The 19,991-nt window shown below is 35.2% G+C and overlaps 1 protein-coding gene across 3 annotated transcripts in view; it reads right to left on the minus strand.

Annotated features, from left to right (window-relative positions):
- LOC148063411 (3',5'-cyclic-AMP phosphodiesterase 4B-like) overlaps positions 1 to 18,525 on the minus strand; it is a 40,330-nt gene extending 21,805 nt beyond the window's left edge. Inside the window, exons 1-7 of one of the 3 annotated variants that reach the window (XM_087811463.1) lie at positions 18,448 to 18,525; positions 17,445 to 17,550; positions 13,490 to 13,713; positions 8,713 to 8,907; positions 8,610 to 8,646; positions 7,931 to 7,998; positions 7,585 to 7,634 (exon numbers count right to left, since the gene is read on the minus strand). In XM_087811463.1, the coding sequence (XP_087667589.1) occupies positions 7,585 to 7,634; positions 7,931 to 7,998; positions 8,610 to 8,646; positions 8,713 to 8,907; positions 13,490 to 13,713; positions 17,445 to 17,550; positions 18,448 to 18,515 (748 nt within the window). In that variant the 5' untranslated portion in view covers positions 18,516 to 18,525. Of the gene's footprint in view, positions 1 to 7,584; positions 7,635 to 7,930; positions 7,999 to 8,609; positions 8,647 to 8,712; positions 8,908 to 11,306; positions 11,406 to 13,489; positions 13,714 to 17,007; positions 17,035 to 17,444; positions 17,551 to 18,447 lie in introns of those variants that run through there. The other 2 variants (XM_087811464.1, XM_087811465.1) reach the window with 2 other exon arrangements.
- Between the last annotated feature and the right edge of the window lie 1,466 nt (positions 18,526 to 19,991).

Here is a 19,991-nt window from a genome sequence, read left to right on the forward strand (position 1 = left end):
TTTCAAACAATTATATTACAGTAAAATACACACCAACAAAAGGGTTGCAGTAAGATCGCCCAAACCTAGACATGATCCTCATGACATGAGAGTTTTCACAATTCTTGAGATTAAGTTGGACTTGAATCCGGTCATGAAAGAATGTTAGTTTCAATTAAAGAGCAGGAACTTTAAGCTAAAAACGAAAACCATTTTAAGTAAAGAACTTCTAGGAATCAGACTGATGCTTTAGTTTATCAAAGTATTTGCATTAATCCATTAAAAACTATTTTTCTCACTGCTGTTAAATAATAATAATAATAAAAAAAACAGTAGCACCCATCATCATTTTATTTTATATTTTATCTGTTAGTTTTAATTTATTTTTGTGCATGTCACAGGGAACATCAAAACTCAAAAAAGGTATGCTATGCTATGTATCCATTTGAAATGACTCAAATAAACATAGTTCCAACCAAAAATTCAGTTGAATCATCATTTTAACTGTTGATACAGTCAAATAATTAATTAATAAATCACAGTAAGGCTAAATAACTTCCACATGTTGAAAGTGTAACGTGGGAAACTGCAAATGCATTAACAACTAAATACACTAATTGTGACATCACTGCGGTCATAAAAGTGTAATTATATAACAAATGATTGTATTAGTTTTCACAAAGATCAGCCGAGATGGTAAACTGTGATACTGTCACTCAAAACCCAAAAGCGACCGTTATGACCTACATGTAAGAGTCCTGAACATCAATCACTCAACGTTGAGAGTTGAATGATTGACAAGCTTCTTATGAACTGTTGTGTTTTCACAGAGTGATACTGGCAACAAACTCTTGGCTGCCAATCAAGAAACAATAGAATGAGTAACCTCTCCAACGGGAAATCGCAGGCCTCCTGAACTCAAATGTACTTCTTAGGTAACACTCGCGGAATTTGAATAAAACCTTTATCTTCTTCATCAGTAAAGAGAGCTACCAGTGTTTGAAAGCAAACATTAAAACTTGCTTTTACCTACGATAACATAATCATGGTGTATCTTTTGCCCTACATAATGTTACACATCAAACCTATATTATATATATACAGTAGGTCATGTCAACACATAGATGCTTGATGATGAAACCAGCATCCAAAAGATAAAACAAAGTATTACATTCAGTTTATACTTCCTGTTAAAAAAAATGGGCTTGTTGTGGGAAGTTTTGTTGCTCGACAACTTGCTCTTGTGTGCGTCCTTAAGTAACCCATGGTTTAATTTTTTACACCATTCAGAAAACACCTAAACAAGTAAAAATATTTTCTGAAGCAACAACTTTATGCAATGTGATTTGATGAGTAAGGTAAGGTAAAACTTTATTGAGTATTATTATTTATTGAGTAGATAGATGGATAGACTTTATTACCCAGTTGTAATCCTTTAATATATTTTATTCACCATCGTCTTGGCTATGAACTACAACCTCAAAAAAAGAGTCAAAAAGTGAAATTAATGTTTAAAGAGAAAAGAAAAAGGAAATGAAAAAGATTTTAAGATTATTGATTGATGTGATCTCTTGCAATCCCACTTAGGGATGCAAAATACTTTTTTTTCTTAAATAATAAAAATAAGCTCCGCCCCTCGCAACCCCACTAAGGTTATCAGTGTTAGAAAACGGATGAAAGAAAATTAAAACTTCTAAAATGTCACAAGCTTTTAATGACAAGAGTTTTGTGAGTTTTGTTTTTTTTACTGACTGTAAAGACGAGTGTTTTGAACTGAATGAAGCTATAAGACCTTTTATTTGGGATTTTATTAGGGAGTAAAATACTTGTCTTTTGCATTTTAAAATCAATGATAAATTGAGGAGAAATAAGTTAAGAAAGTCAATTTATGTCTTAATATTCTGTCTGTTCTACCGATTATTTCCCTCTGAAAATTGTAATGTTTTGACAGATCATCAGGTTTTCTCGGCAGTAACATTAACCTGTGACTCTTCACGTCAACACCCTTGTCTTCAGAAAGATAAACTTAGTGAAAACGAGTGAAACACAAACTCTTCATTATTTATTTTTATTGTTCTAATCTGAAGGTAAGTAAGTTAGTAAGTAAGTAAGTAATTTTTAAGGAGTTGACACGTCTATATATACTTCTTTTATTTTTGGCGAGACCATCACAACGCCACTTACAGGCCAGGAAAGGGTACATGCATCCTTTCCAGTACGGTTTAATTGAAAATGACAATAATGGGAAACATTTCATGTGAAAAAAGTATTTTCAGTTTTAGGTCAACTCAACTTTGGTAAAAATAATGATTAAAAGAAAGTTTCACGTTAAACTTATCGGAAAGAAACTTGTGTCTCGCAACTTTAATCAAGTTTTTCGTACTGTGAACCCCTTGCTTTTTTTTATCCGTCGTCAAGACGCGCCGCATTCTACCCATGAGCAACCAAGACGAATCCAGCGACCACGTGAATTTAAAGACAAGAAGCGTTTATCGACTTAAAACATCTTCAATTTCTCTAGAAAACTAGAAATTTAAACTATTGTCTCGAACAACGTATGCATTTAATCGACATTACAGGTATAAAAAAAAGTACCAAATGTAACGTGTACATGAAAATGGATGAATTTCATCCGACTGGAAAACAGAGTTGGTGTCACTTCAGGCAGCTGTCCACAGTTCAGGCCATGAAGAAGCGAAGAATGTTCAATTAAGACGATTTCACACGTTGGGTCAAATGACTAACCAGAGGTGCTGAGTGTCCGCGTCAACATAAGTGATGAGCGTTACTGATTAATCAACAAACTGCGTCATTGGCATACAGAATACTTTTCATTGGAGTGAATGTTGTGCAAAGCCCATAATCTGAGTCAGACAGAGCGAGCCCTTTGTTGGCCCCGCGGATCACAAGACTTTGTATGATGGGACCATTATTTTGTGTGCGCATAAAAAAAAAAAACAGCCTCACGTGTTGAACTCCATGATGGAGCTCACGTTACCGGAGGAAGAAAAAAGGCAAATACAGTTGTGTAAACAGCTTGTGACGCATTTCTGGCAGATTCTTTGAATACCCTACAACCCTCCTGTGGGTCTGCTTCTTCAACTAATCAGATCCCGCAACGCAGTGATGCTTTATTTAATGTTTAATATTTTTGTTTTAAATGTACAGAAAAACACCATTATAATTATGTAATATTATTCTGCAGTTGCCAAACTAAACATGTGGTTGCTTCACTAGAATTTTCTTTTTTAAATAAAGTTTTTGGGGGGATTTTTTGCATCGTTTCCTTCATCATTTTGTTTAAGGAATATTTCAAATAGCTTTCTTCGTTGTTTTTTGTCGAATACTGAAGTCGCTGTAGATCAGACTCCACCAAAATGCAGGCCCTTTGATGGGTTATAGCACAGTATTGTTTTTATTTTGTGGCTTCCAAATAATGAGTGTTTAGAATAAATTAATTCTAATTTTTAACATTTATTTTTTTACAATCAACACTCAAATATTCACTGCGTTTGTTCATTTTTGTGTTGCAATTATACTTCCCGCTGCTTGATGGAAGCAGTCTTAACGTCCTCTACAGCTAAAGGAACAATACAATTCCGCTGGATCCCGGAGATGACTGAGGACAAGAGGATACAGTCAACTCCAGCAGCTTTTAAAGCTGATGTTTGGACATATTTTGGTTTCAAAACAAATTAAAACAGGAAAAAATTTGTCAAGAGTCATGTGGTCTGTAAATCTGCAACACCAGAGTCAAGTACTCGACAAGTGTATCCTTGTTACTACAGTATGACAATATAGTTTCATTTTTACAACTTGAATTTAGTTTATGTGAATTATTTGCATCTAAACTGAAATATAAAACATCATTTTAATTTAATTGTATCGCCTTTTGCATATTCACTTTTACTTGTATGCAATTCTTTAACATGACAAACAAGATATTTTTCTTTATTCCTCATCACATAATGTAGCTTAGAAAGTTATATTGCTCATTTAACTCTCTACTTTAAATATCCTGATGTTAATCCGTAGTGTGTTTTTCCTCTCGTGTGTTTTTATTTTATTTTTATTTTATTTTATTCTATTTTATTTTGTTAATAGTGTTAATTTCCTAATATTGTAAATAATTTGTATATTTTTAAGATCGTTTTATTTTATTTTATTATCTCTTTTATTATTTCTTTTTTTTCCTTGTACTTTATTTTCAATTGTGCTGCTGTTGTAAAAGTGTGTTTCCCCTCTGGGGATGAATAAACATTTTCTATTCTATTCTATTCATTGAAGAGGAAATGTTACATTATTTTAATATAATTTATTTTTTATCTTTCAAGTTAATCTAAAAGCATGCCAGGTTTTGCTTGAATGAAAAATATACATTTTAAAATAAATTTATCACTTTAATAGTTGAAGCATAAAACTCATTCTAGAAGAAAACTATTGGCCCCGAATGCTCTTGAAAATCAGATTTTTCTTAAGACAACAAGAAGTATTTTACTTAAAACAACAAAAAAAGCTCATTTGTTGCTCATTCATTTAACCTTAGAGCTCTTTACTCGCACGTCAACTGGAAGTTGCTGCAGGTGTTTAAACCTAAAATAAATATGAAGTTAAACAAACTTTAAGCAGCGAAAAGTCTACACAAACATCGTGACTAGTGCAGTCATTTATGCAAATATGATATTAAACCAGTTCGAACAGTGGAAATCATTGATTTTCACCACAGAGAAGCCAGATGCCAACTGACCTACTTCTTCGGTTCAGCTCCATTCATGCGAGGAACTTTTAAAGCAGAACTTCAATATGAATGCGAATGACTTTAAAAATCTTTTTTTTTTATGATGATCCAGTAAATATTTTCACAGTGGGCACATCTTGGCTAATGCTGACGCAGCTACTCCCGTTGCAACACGTGCATGTTGAAAAACATGTCAGCCGCTAATCCCTCTGGTTTAGTTCAGCTAGCCAGGCTTCAGACAGGCTTCTGATCGCAAACGTGACCTTAAATGTAGCGATACATTGTGAGCAACGTTTTCTAATGAAATCTAAACACATTTAAAGTGATAGTTCAGCCAAAATACAAGGTTGGGATTTTTTTCAGATTATTCAATTCCCTTTTGGCGTTAGAGGCAAAAATGTTTGTTCATTTTAATGTAGCAACTGGAGCCCAGTTGTTAAATGGTTCAATAAGACACTTAAGGAAAAGCTTTAAGCTTAGAAATTAGCGATTATCAGCTACAAACAAGCTTAAAATACAAACTTGTTGACGTTTTTAGGGAAAAATTAAATAATAAAGATGGATGTTACAGATGTGCAGTATGGAGGTATCTGGGTGTTTTTTTTTGGAAAAAGATGAAGACGAAGACAACCGAGCTCCAGTCGCTACATTAAATAAACAAACATTTTGTTTTTCTATACCTAAAAAGCAAGAGATTAGTCTGAGAATAAAAGATAAGGGTAAAAAAAAAAGGAATGAAAACATTAATAAAATAGCGGCAATGAAGGTGTGAAGGGAATTTTAAGCAATACAGTTGAAAGTACTACTAATAAGTATGCTTAAAAATGAACCCTTTAATGTAAAAAACAAGTTGTTTTTCTCAGCGAGCTTCCTAATGCGTCACTCCGAAACCATCCCTTTGCTCATCGGCATCAATCCAGAGGTCAAGGTTTGGATCTAGAGGAGGAAGTGCAGAGAGAGACTTGCAGTTGTCTTGTATTTTTTCCTGCTCCGCAGCCCATCTGTGCTGATAGGAAGTGAAGCGGAGGCCTTTGCTGACGTCAATGGAGCTGGAAGAACCAGCGCTGCAGGAAACATTAGCCTGCACCTCCCTCTCGCTAACTATCTCCCTCGTAAACCTGATCTGAGAGCAGGTGTTTTGTTTCACATTTTCTCACACCGCTAGGTTCTGTCTGGTCATTCTGCCTTTTCCGGCCAGACATGCGAGATGAGATCATGTCAACAATGAGAGAACAGAAACTCCTGCACCATTTATGATAACTGAAAGACACATTTAAAGCAAAAACTGCATGAAAATACCTGATTTTGATGTTTAGATTTACCTCCAAAAAATAAAAATAAATTAAACAAAACATAATTCCTGAGACACAAATTACAATGTTTATGAAATAATTAAAAGACTTCAACTGCCCCAGATATTATACATAAATATTTTTTTATAACCTTGTTTCAGTGACACTGATGTTGTCAAGTAAAAACTTCCTTTTTTTTTCCTTTTAATATAATTTCTTTTTTAGACATTTAACATGTTTTGCGTCATTTAAAAAAAGAAAAGTTAAAATAAATGCTATTGAAATCAAGCTAAAAGGCTATGATCCTCTGTTTGCTCTTTAATATCTTATATATTAAAGAGCAAACAGAGGATAAAAAGTGTATTTGTTGGCAGAATAAGCTCATTTATTAGCTCGGTAAATAAAACATTTCTTCTATTTAACTTTCACGTGATACATCAACTGAAGCTGCAGGTGTCGAGCGTGAGAAACAAAACAAGCATCCATCAAGCAACAGAGAAAACTAGTGAACTGATCTATATTACCGCTGATTATGAGCTCATTGAGTAAAGTACAAAAATTATTAAGATTTATCGATTTAAAAGAGTTCAATTCAGTTTTATTTTAAGAAACAAACATATATTAAACTAATAAAATCAAATCCTGCATGTCACTGATGAGGCTGCTTTTTATTTCCTTTGAAACATTTTCTTTTCAACCAAAAATACACTTATTTTGTCAAATGTAATGAGCATGTCCTTAATGAACTGCATAAAAGGTGCTGAAATAGACTGTTTTTGTTGTCGTTATTTTAATTTATTTTCCTTTACACAGTACGTTTTTGCTGATGAGTCGGGGTTGTGGAAAGGGAATCTTATTTGGGTTGTTATATCTGCTTTGCATTTGTTTAGCTTCAATCACTTTATAAATCTAAATCAAGAAATACATTTATGAAATTTTAAAAAATAAAATTCTCATGGAAGACACCGTTATTGAATAGTTGCGATGGTTTTAAGATACAAGTCTGGCCTCCCTGCTGAAGCTGCTGCCCCCGCGACCCCTCCTGCTAAGCCAAAGAAGGCTAGACAAGATTGAAGCTTGCACGTGGTGTTTGTTATTCTCTGGATTTGGATCATAACATAATCATAATTCTATGCCGTTGTCAGTTAATGTTCTTATCAAGAGCATGTATTGACTTGTCACACACGTGTTTAGGGTTATTTATCATCATACCCGTCTGCAGATCAGAGGCCTGTGGGAGCTCAACAATACACAATTATAGCTAACAGCTTTTAATCAAGCTTTAAACTGCAATCAGAGTGTGTTTCCAACAATGAACAAGATATCATTTACTACTTAAACCAAAACAGTTGCCTTAATAAAGAAACATTATAATTATTTTATTTAATTAACCAAAATGCAAATTAAAACCGAGTTGATGATCCAACAGGAGACACACCCAGGACCAATTAGCCTATTGTCCACCGACACATAATGCCTTGTATAATGTTGACTCTTAGTAATGTTGTAGTTCAGGCTGTGTGTACTCACTAAAACTACTCTGATGTGAAGATACTTTGAAAAAAAAAAACTCACCCGACAGTCGAACTTTGGTGACAGTAGGCTGGTTGGTGACAGGTGATCTCCTACAGGCAACAAAAAATGGGTTAAATCGTCATTAAACTATTTGTAATATGCAAAAAATAAAATAATATGTTTGTCTACAGTTTACATAGTTTACAGATAAAAAAAAGTTCTGATAAACTAAGAAATATCTCTAAATAAGACAGAATATAAAAGATCATTTCTATTCATCAAGCGAATCCATGGTCAAAAAAACATCTTACACGGTAAATAAGGCGCATCAGCGCCCCCAAGTGGGACGCTAAGGAACCGTTAGTTGGATGATAACACTTTAGGGTAACCAAAGACAATGACTTACTTGGAGGCACATTGTACATTCGTCAAATTTGTAAAGTTGTTCCGTACAGTCCTGAGGCTCGCAAGGACCTAAAAATGAGACAGTAATTCATTTAATAAAAGGCTATTTTTACATGAAAAAAATACTTTAGTGTTCTTCATGTTTGAATATCAATATGTGGTCTTATTTCTTTTTTTTTTATTCCTTTAAAATTCTGAAAATTAATTGACAATGACACATGTTCCTAAATATCAAAATCTTTACTTATTTGGCATTGTTTTATTGTACTGGTGACATGTTGAAATATCCTGAACTGAACTGAAATAGAACCTTGCTGCGTCTTTAATGTGGCTCACAACTAGTGGCCACGAGGTGGCAGTAGTTGACACCTTAAAGGGAATAGGAAATGTTTGTTTTAAAATGTAGTGGTCATTAATTTTACTAAAGAGAAATACTGTACATTAATGAAGGGATATTAAACCAAACACAATACAAGTTAAAAGTAATACATAAATATACAAATTAAAGCAAAAACAAATCGTTTACATTAAATAAAAGCTTGAACAAATAAAAATGGATATAAATAATTATAGATTAGATAACAAAACTGTATTACATACATTTTGTTAAATCTTAAATTAATCAAATATCTTTACATGCAAATAATTAGAGAACGATAATGAGGAGAGGAAGAACTCACCTGAGCAAACGGGGTCACGATCACATCCTCTGCGTGTCTGGAAACAGGAAACAGAAGTAAGTAAACAAACAAACATTTTCAGACGATCACGTCTTGGACTCACGCTTCTCCGACGATGGAGGAGTTTCTTGACAGGGACCGCGGCGACAGCTCGTAGTCACTGTCGGATCTGTACAGGAAGGACTCCCGGCGCTGGCCGTGGACCGCGAAGTTGGGGTGCAGACACGCACCTGATCCGGGGGACACCATGGACTCCAGCGGGCTGCAGCACGACGACGGACCTTTCTCCACTTCGAAGCTGAAACATGGACGACATCACGCTCACACCTGAAGCCAAACTTTGCAAAGACCGACACACAGACCTCTCACATATTTATAGAAACATCAGAAGTACACAGATCTGTGGATTGACGGAAGGTTTAGCCAAGAGCCAAAGCAGGATAAAAGCTTCTATAAGTGATCTGTGAGGGGAAGGGCTGTTTACTGTAAATCAGCTCTGGTCTTTCTCTAGAGTCGTGCTCGTGACAGGATGAAGCCGTTTTTCATTTCGGGTCTAAAAATATCCGATACTCAGACTTATATTTGCAACAATAACGGTCATTTTAGTAATTATTGAACATGTTTGACAACCACCTCCAAAGTTAATCCTACTTTGTAAGTAAGTAAGTAAGTAATATTTATTTATAGCGCTTTTCCAGACCAGGTGGTCCGTTCTTGTCTTTCTCTGGAGTTGTGTTTGTGACATGATCGAGCCATTTTGATTTAAAAAAAGAAAGTCCAATACCCAGCTTTTATTTCACAAAAACATGAGCCCTGAGACAGACTGGCGTCCTGTCCAGGGTGTCCCCTGCCTGATACTGGGATAGGCTCCAGTCTCCCCGCGACCCCGGTAAGGGATAAAGCGATAGAAAATGAATGAATAATGAATTATTGAGTGAAAACAATTCAAGAATTAAACTGTTAATCACCGCTTGTCACTCTTGTCGCTATAATTCATTTTTCATATTTTATTAGTTTTAAATACATTTCCAAACATATACATTTTGCAAAAACAAAAATAAAACCAGCCCTAACGTGTTACTTGTTACTTGTACCCACATTTTATTGTTATTTTAGCTTATACAAGAACTGGTTAAAAACATAACATAAAACATATGGGTTAGTTAAATAGTAAGAAAACAAGATATTATTACTGTATCATTATGTTTGTATGTGTTGTAATAAAAAAATTAAAAATTGTAAGCAAATAATTAAGTAGGTAATAAGTACAATCATGTTTAGTTTACAATTGTCCCAATATATTAAAAAGATGCATTCATTTGTTCAGAAATAAAACATTTTTTTAATTAAATAAAGTAGGAATTAATGAAAATCAAGCAACATGAGTGAAGATTGAACATCATTGTTTCTTGCTCCCTCTACTGTTACAATCATCTTATCGCATTGTAGTAAAAAGAAGCTCTTTTTTTAGTTTAAAAAATGATGATCTTTAGAGATTATGGAAACCATGCAACTGCCGTCTCCAACACACTGCAGAGTAGCAGTTTGGTGTGATCAACCATGAGATGACAGAAAAAAAAACTAAAATAAAACGGAGAATGTTACTTTGTGCTTCTTTAATATGGAATCATCATTAAAATGGAAGAACGTGTCAAGATAACAGGTTTGGTATTTAAAATGTACGCAGAATATCAGATGACATGCTAACACTGTTAGCAGCAGAACCACAGATGGACACACTGACCAGCAGATTGTTGTTGGACAAGCATGCAGGCAGCAGTGAGATCAGATGGTCGGGTCAGCAGCATAAGTTCAAACACGTTTCATGAACACAAACAAAGTGACGACACATTCACTATACATTTGTAAAGATCGGGAGGGCAGAAAAAGCTACAAGCCTTATTTTAAGAGTCTATCAGGGCTCTCCAGTGACTCCTGCTGGACAAACTAACTCTACTATAACCACCGTTTCTGACCAGCGACACTCCTGGCATCAGTTTTGACACAACAGTAGAAGCCAGACTGAAAAATCAAGGTGGATCAATATTTAAATAATAGCTAGAAAGTTCGACTACACAATATTTTTTTTCAATATTCAAAAGGTCCAATTAAAAATATTATATATATATATATATATATATATATATAAATAATCGAATTCAGAAGCTTTTAAAGCTAATGTCTAGACATATTTTGGATCAAAACCAAGTCATGTCTGTAAATTCTGCAACACCAGAGTCAAGTACTCAACAACAGCACAAATATATCCCTTATCCATCGCAATATATTGTATAATTTCCTCTGTATCGTAACACGTATTGTATCACCACACTCTTGGCAATACACACCATTAGATACGATTGTTCAAAATGATACCAATCATGACAGAAAATAAGAAACTGATGATGTCATTAATATTTGTGACTTGGTCGAATAATTTCAAACAATTTTAGCCGTTTTATTTATTTTTAGTTTTTTACAGATGAAGTCCAAAATGAATACAACTGGATTAATTACATTAGCAACAGCCTTTACAACATCCAAACCTTTAAGACAGATGATAATTTAGCCGCAAACCTGGAGAAAGAAACACGAAACCGTTTCAAGTAGGACACCATCTGAGATCCAACACTCATCCTCCTCACATCCATCATCTGACCTCTCAACTCATGCACGATCAAAGCAAAGGCGAGTCACCTGGGCGGCGAGAGGTGAGCGGTCCGGACCACTTCATCGCTGAAGTCAAAGTGCCCACCTTTGTACCTAGGAGACCTCCGAATCATTCCGAGTCCAACTCCCTTCCTTTTCTTATCCCGGCAGCAAGAACCAGAGAAGCTGCTCACTCACTCTCGCACAGAGCAACAGACGCTCTCTCTGTCCAGCAACTGGCCACATGCCTGGATAACGTAGGCTTGACAGATGCTAAGAAGCAGATCTGGGCTGGAACACGGGGAATGGATTCCTAGTTATTGTTTATCTGACAGCCTGTCCGCTCTTTACTAAAGTACTGCAGATTAGTCCATGTGCATCATCCACGCTGACCTTCATGGCGACCTCTAGGATAATATGCCCTTTTAAGGACGGATGGTGATGTTGGGTTGATGGGGGGGGGGGGCTTCATTTCAGGGATGATTTGGACCAGACAGAATGATGAATATTGAATAAGAAAAGTAAAATTATTTAAAATGTCTCCAAAGTAATTTTAAATTGAATTTGAGTTTAAGGAGATACAAGTATTGGCAAGGTAATGGATGATGTAAAATCGACAATACCTGAACTTTTTTTCTTTTCTGGACAGAAAATAAAGCAAATTAATTGTAAAATAATAAGGAAAAAACCTATAAAAACACAATAACCACAAACAAAATTTAATGTCAACAAAGTGATGAGTTGTTTACAATAGTACATCTTAATAAGACTAATGGTGAATTTCAATGCATTGATTCCATCTATATATAAAGGAACTAGTTGCAGTTACATTGTGAAAGTCGCTATATTCCTAAATCATAGAAATAGAAAAATGGGAATTATGACTGTTTCAATCACATTTAACTTTAGTAAATTCATTACCAGCATATGTATTGTTGTTTCTCTCTGACTGATAAAAAAAAAAAAAACAGAAAAATAAACAAATGTTGCTGTGATGATTACATTTTAGTTTACCATCTGGATCCACAAATATTATTACGTATTCATCTTACTTTCCGTTTTAAAAAAGGACAGCAGCACAAACTGAACTTCCTTCTCATTGTCGTGTGTGTTGTGCTAGCAAGTTTCAAAACCCAGTCGCAATAAACATATTTCAATTTGATGATATTATTCAGATTTCAGTTCAGTTCAGTTTAGTTTAAAAGGACACTGTGCAGTTACATTAAAAAGATTAAGGCTGCACCAAATGCCAAAAAGGTAGTTCCATTTTATTTGTAATATTACAGTAAACAAGTTGGTTGAAAATGCAACAAAGATAATTCATAGGCATCTTTGTCACCCTCAGGTCAGCTGACTGATCCAAGATTTAATAATGATTCATCATAATGATTATAGACATGGCAAAAATGGTGTTTTGGTTTTTTTTTTAGAGTAAGAGTAACTAAATTAAAAACAACCTGTGGTTCTCTCTAGAACATTCATTTCAAATTAATAAAAACCTAGAACTTGTTACAAGTCTGTAAAAAAAAGTTGCTGCTTTATGCATTTTATCAATTATTATGTGTAAAGAGTAGGTAAATAAAGCTTTATATCATCTCTTCAAACAAAAATGAATAATTTCCGAAAAGTTATAATAGTGATTTTTGTTCTCTGTATGAGAGAAAAAGGCTCAAACAAGTTTTGTTTTATAAACAACACCATAGCGACGAAGGCCTTCTGCCAGAGACCACATTAAAGTCACTGGATAAGAAAAATATTTAAAGCTTCTATTATAAAGTGTCTTCCGAGTATTTGACATTGTTTATAATAACATTTTTTTCTTGAGACGTCAGTGTGTTTGTTATTGATCTTCTCTTTCCTCCAGTTCGTATTCCTTCATAACTTCACTCTAATCAAGTAAATGTTTCTTTGAAGCGCAGACAAGAAGATGAAAGATCGTTTAGAAATGTTCCAGAGCTGAACCGGTGGATTATTTTCTGCTCATTATGAGGAAGTAAACCTTGATTATTTTTTCCTCCGATGAAGATCAAAAGGAAGAAACGGGGAGTAGAAGTTTGATGTTAAAGTTATGAGCCAGTAGTGGATCAAAAAGTTCTTAGGTATAAACATTTCAAAGAAAAATAACCAAAAACTTTATATAAATTATTTTAAAAAAGAGGAAAGGGACCTAAGACCATTTATTCTAAAAATCATCTTAAAAATCCCTGAGGAGCAGGAAACACGGGTCTCACCTGAGTTGGTCGGCAGGTGTGATGTCAATACGAGGCAGCGCTCCGATGGCCAGGCTGGTGGGTCTGGCTCGCGCCCCTTGATCTTCATCTGGGGAGAACGAACTGGACTTTTCCCGCTCGGATTGGCGCCAGGACAGCGGGGGAAGCTGCAGGGTCCCCGAAAACTGCCGGTGGATTTTGCACGCTTCAGCTCCCTGAGGTCCTGAGACCGGATCCTTCATCTCCTGGTGGACAGATAAGAAAAAAAGTGATGACAAAGATGCCAACCTATAGAAGTCAAGTTTAATAGGAAACGTCTCAGAGGCTTATGTTTAATTACAGTTTAGCTCTGATAAGGGGACAAGTGCAGCCTGGGGGCCTCATGTGGCCCTTTGACTGTATTTATGTGGCACTTAAACGGTTTCATACTTTTTTCTATTAGGTAACTTTTTAAATAAATACTGAACCGTCAGGAAAAAAACTAAAAGCCCATATTAATGTTGGTTTAAGGCTGCACAATATATCCAAAAAATATTGATATCACGATATTGGCACGTGCGATATGCATATCGAAAACAACAGCGATAATTATAATCATTTTTTATTGTATAAATCAAGCATTTCTTAAACGTTCGACCAATTAGTTTTAATGTTCTGTAAAGTTGTCAATTTGTACTTCTATGTCTCATTGTTGTTTACGTCTCCATCTGTCTGTCAGCTGTGCGGTGCAGCTTGCTAGACTCGGTTGCTATGGCGACGCGTCTTGCCAGAGCACTGACTCAATATATACACAGAAGTGGGACTAACTTATGAGCATTACTCAAACAATAGTGATCCAGTCATTCATCTTTTTTAACCTCCTTTGCTAAAGCAACATATTGTAGGTGAAAGAAAAAAAATATCGCATTAATATCGATATCGCACTTAAAGACACCAAAATAAAGAATATCGCACATATTTCCAATATCGTGCGGCCCTATGGTTGGTTGTATTGTTATTAGCTGTGGCTAGCATGCTTCAGCTACCAACGCTAGCTGCCTTTAGCTAGCTTCTCCGCAATGTTGCTCATTTTGCTATTAGCAATTAGCCAAAGCTAGTAGCCTTTGGCTCGCTAATGTTACTTAAATGTGATTTCGTCCATTTAGGTCCAGTTGAAAATGTACTTCTCTCTGGATCTTAAGAAATTACAGTCAACTCTACTAGTGCTGTATAGAAACATGATCCCGAAGCTTAAAAAAAAATTGTTACCGAGTAAATCAATAAAGGGTCAATTTCAGTTTGATTCCTGACTTAAATTTGTATACTTTCTTAGTAAAAAGTTTTGTAATAACTTATATTTAGATTTTTTTTTGTATTATTGCCAGTGTTGTAAATACAACATATGAATTTGTTGTGGTGGCATTACAGAATATTGAAATAAAATAATAAAATAAAAAGATTAATGAAATAAAATACAATAAATCTAAATGAAATAAGCTAAATTACCATTATATGGGATATAAATAATTCGTTTTTCCCCTCCATCATTTTCTGACAATTGAATTATTTAGTTTTATTCAACTTTGGTATTAATTTTCATATTAATAATTTATTCCCCTTTTTTTTATTCGTTTCTCCACCCGGCATTATCGAGAACGGTATTGACTATCTGCCCGTGTATCGATAAAATTTGTAATTTTAATTAAATTAATTCAATGTTTTATTTTATTATAATGATTCTAGCGGGTAATTTATCAAATTAATTAATGTGTAATTAAATAACAACATTAGGTTGTTTACAGGATCATTTTCTAGATATTCTTTAAGTTAACCATCATGTTTAGGGTTATTTTTATGCACGTTTTCCTAGACAGCATATTTCTATTTGAATATACACACCAACAATTTAGTGGAAACAAATTGTCTTTTGAAAATCAGTAAAAGCAGATGCCTCGGTGCGTCTTTCCAGGAACTGTAATTTATTTGATCCAATAATCCAATCTGATACTAAAACATCGGTGCAGCCTAGAGGCAGCTCCCAATTACTACTGCCTCGTCTCATAGATGAGTTACTATCAAAGGACTACATTCGTGGTCCATCTCCATCTCGCCAAGGAGGCTCAAATTTTGCACATTGATTGCATCTCCGACGTCTGAACACAGGGTTCATTCACAGCCTTTTTCGGAGAAGCTGCAGCACTTGCTGCGGGAAGGACTGCTCATTTACTGGAGTGCACGCCCGTGGATGAGCCCGGAACAGTCGGAATCATTTATCATGTGCGCCAGCAGAGGGTCATGAAAGAACAGGAACCGAGATGAAAGCTACAACTCAAATGGAAGCATCGAAGAGCGGAGGAAGATGAAAGGCTTCTGCGGAGGACGGACAACATCCAGACTACCTGTGAAACCTCTAAAGAAGCAGATCTGAATGACAGTTTTCGAAGATACAAGTTTGAATTATTGATCCTGGCAGGCGCAGTGAAAAACAGCTTAAATGATTGAATAGCAGCAGAATCTGAATCAAAGGTGGAATCTGGTCGAGTCTGAGGAATCAATACAGTAACACATCAAGTCAACTTGGCTTTAAAGGCGAATTTCAAACACAACTACTCCGGTTTTTGAGTCTTTTTCACAGTTGTTGAACGTACAGGGAGACCTTGAAGCTCTTGTTGCACAAGAACAAAACACACATTTGACCTTCAATGAATCGAAAAAAAAAAATGTAAATAAAAAGGGAAAAAAGTCTATCAGAAGAGAAAAAACTATAGTAAAATTTTTAAAAGGTCAAAGGAAAAAAAGACTATTAGAAAGGAAACACAAATAAAATAAAATGTAAAAAGGAGAAAGCATTAATATAGCAAAAAATTGAAAAAGAGAAGATAAAGGAGAAAATACCAAAGGTAACAGTAAAATATGAAATAAAGTAAAACAAAAAGGAAAAAGGTACAATGAAAGAAAAGGGGAAAAAACTAGAAAGAAACAAAAGGCAACATGAAAAAAGTAAAAAGAGAAAGTGAAAAAAGGAGAAAAGAAAATTGTAACATAAAAAATATAGATTAAAAAAGAGAATATAGAAAACAAAAAATTAAAACAAAGGAAAACATAGAGGTAATAGTATAATGAAAAAACAAGAATGAAAAAAGTAAATAGAGAAAAGGTAAAAAAGAAAAAAGTAAAATGATTAAAAAAAAAAGAAATGGGGGAAAGAAAATGAACAAAGTAATAGGAGAAAAAAATAGAGGAAAAGGATCACAAGAAAAGAGAAAAAGAAAGTGAAATAGTATAAAAAATGCTCTGTTGTTGTCTAAATGTGTATCATATCATCACCAGTGATGTAGTAGTAGGGCCACATTGATTAAACTGGGGCCACTTTGAGTGATGCACTGAAGTGTATATTATAATGGCAACAATAAAAGAGTATACTTGGGAAACTACACATAAAATATTATGTTACATTTTTCTTACTAGGTGAGAAAATGTCATTTTCATCGCTAAAAATAAGTTTAATTTGCCACATGATATAAAAAGCAGAAATGTAACTCTGTATTCAGCACTAATACCTTCTTTATCATCAATCCTTCATGTTGGTTCAGAAACAGTAGCACGACAACAGCAGGTGTTGACGTCAACAGCAGAAACCGACACTGAGACTCAGGGTGTCGCTGGACAGTTGAGCGTCTCTTGGACGCAGTTAAAAGAAAACGATCCGGCGTGTCCTCGGTGTGCGGAGGAGAAGCAGATGGGCCTCACCGTCAGATCCATCACACTCTCCCCTCCCGTCCATGTTTCCACTCGACCTGTGCCCGAAAGGTTTGTTTGACCATCACCTCTGAGGAGCTTTTTTTTTTTAATCCCACGACAGTTTTTTTTAAAAACTCTTTAGATATATTTTTCCACTTTTGAACACAGATTAAGTAAAAATCTGACATCAATTGCATCATTTTACAACACATTCAGTTCACAGTTCCAGCAGATGATGGGTTTCATCGACACTTACGTCACAGGGCGTCACGGCGGCTGAACTTCTGCTCTTCTTCATGTCGAGGCTGGACTCCTCTCTCAAACCCTCTGACCAAATATGAAGCTCTTCAGCTCCTGCTTCACTAGAAGAAGCACAGAGAAGTATGGTTGGAATGTGGCCTGTTATTTAACAATATGATTTCAGTTATGCGACTGGTGGCACTCAGGAAACATGGAGAAGAAATATGTCGGAGACAAAAATGAAAGCAGGGGTGAGAACATGCAGTATTTTTGTTGCCAAGTTTAGTATCATTCAGTTTCTTCACGACAGAGACCCAACAATGGCTAACATACAGGGTTTAAATAAAAAGCAACTAAAAACAAAACCTCCAAAAAACAATAACCCCAAACTGGTGTCATTTTCAATAATTACTTTTGTCGGAAACACGTAAACACGTCGTAAAGATTATGGATGAAAGAAAATATCACTAAACTTGAATATCGCGATCTCATTTTTCATGATACAGTCCGCCAATATTAAACTATAATATTTTGCAATTAAATTTGAGGAGCAATTATATCCTGCCAATGACTGAGGACGAGAGGATACGGTCGGTTTTAAAGCTGATGTTTGGACATATTTTGGTTTTAAAACAAATTAAAGCAGTCACGATTTCGTCAAGAGTCATGTGGTCTGTAAATTTTGCACAACCAGAGTAAAGTACTCAACAATACTAAAAATATATCCTTGTTACTACAATATTTCAATACTCTTATCATGATACGCATTGTGCCGCCAGTTTCTTCACGACAGAGACCCAAAAAGAACAGTTTATAAATTCCAATTTAATTTTCTACTTACCCTCTATTATGAACTATGAAATAAAATGTTTAAGAACCTTTTACCCACTTAATAGGAATGATAGTGAAAAATCTATTGGAAGGTCAAGTCAGAAGGTCATCGGCACCATCAGAGCTAACTAATAATTGAACGGACACACGACCACGTGTCACACACGGATCAATACTTTCCACAACACCTCAGATTGCCTCTGTGCCCGTCGCTCTCTCGCCTGTCAAACCAGCTTGAGCTTTTGAGCGAAGCCATCGTTGCTCGGTCAATGAAGCGACATGAGAAAGAAGGAGCGACACAAACATGTTTTGTAACTTCATCTCTGAGGAAACGAAAGTGTATTTCAACATGCCGCCAAGAAAGAACGACGACTTCTGCACAAAAGAACACGCAACTAATTATTTTTTTTTGTCAAGCTGAAATTGAGCACTAGTTTTTTTTTTTTTTTTTCTAAAAGGACAGCAACTGTTTTCTCCTCTAATCTTATCCATCCATCCCACATCCTCTGTGTGGGCAAGTCCTACGCACAGAGTTGCTCTTGTGCAGATGTCATCTCACCCGCCAACTGACCAGAAAGATCACTAACAACCTTCAGGAAACACTAGAAAAACCTGAACACACCATCTGGCACGTACAGTATCAATAGAAACTACACGACTCAAGTGTGTTGTGAATACAAACAAAGCACTTAGAATTCATGCATGCAGTTGCCAGGTACACACTCGCTTCAGAATTGAAGGCCGTTTTTTAAAAAATGTAAAATTCCACATTAGTATTACGTTGACTTAGATCACATACATTGTGTTACATTCTACAACTTTCATTTTTTTTTTACAAGCTAGTTTATCCGGATTATTCTACACATCTATTGGTCAGTACTGTAGTGATACCAAAAGAAACATGCAGTGCACCGCTTTAGTATCAGCTAGGTAGCATCAATAAACCAATAATGTTAGCATCCAGGCCAGTAAACGCCAAAGTCTACTTTTCCACACTGTAGTTTTACCCGACCCCCGGGCTGGCAAGAAAGATTATATTTTCCTAAAAAAAACACCATAAATTTGACATCGATTGCCGGTGCGTTCAGTAACGTAGATTAGAGGGAAAACCATAGCATCGGACAAATGCAATTGAAAGAAAACGTTTAGGTTGACTAAATGAAAATCAACCGCAAAAAAAGAAAGAAAAATACCCCATAAAACTTTAGGAATGGATACAATATTCTTAAGCCTATGATGTAACAATACAAACGTTTTACTTAAAAAAATGTGTTTACAATATTTTCCCTGTAAAATGGCTAACATACAGGGTTTAAAAACAATAACCCCAAACTCCCAGGTGTCATTTTCAATAATTACTTTTGTCGGAAACACTGACCAGAGGAAGATGCCAACTATTGTAAAGATTGTGGATGAAAGAAAATAGCACTAAACTTGAATATCGCAATCTCTTTTTTCATAATACAGTCCGTCAATATTAAACTTCAATATTTTGCAATTAAATTTGAGGAGCAATTATATCCCGCCGATGAATGAGGACGAGAGGATACGGTCGATTTTTAAAGTTGATTTTTGGACATATTTTGGTTTTAAAACAAATGAAAGCAGTTACGACTTTGTCAAGAGTCATGTGGTCTGTAATTTCTGCAACACCATAGTCAAGTACTTGGACATTACTACAAATATATTCTTGTTCCTACAGTATTGCAATACTCTTGTCATGATACGCATT

Source organism: Callionymus lyra, chromosome 16 (assembly GCF_982586985.1).
Source record: "Callionymus lyra chromosome 16, fCalLyr1.hap1.1, whole genome shotgun sequence".
Lineage (NCBI taxonomy): Eukaryota > Metazoa > Chordata > Actinopteri > Syngnathiformes > Callionymidae > Callionymus > Callionymus lyra.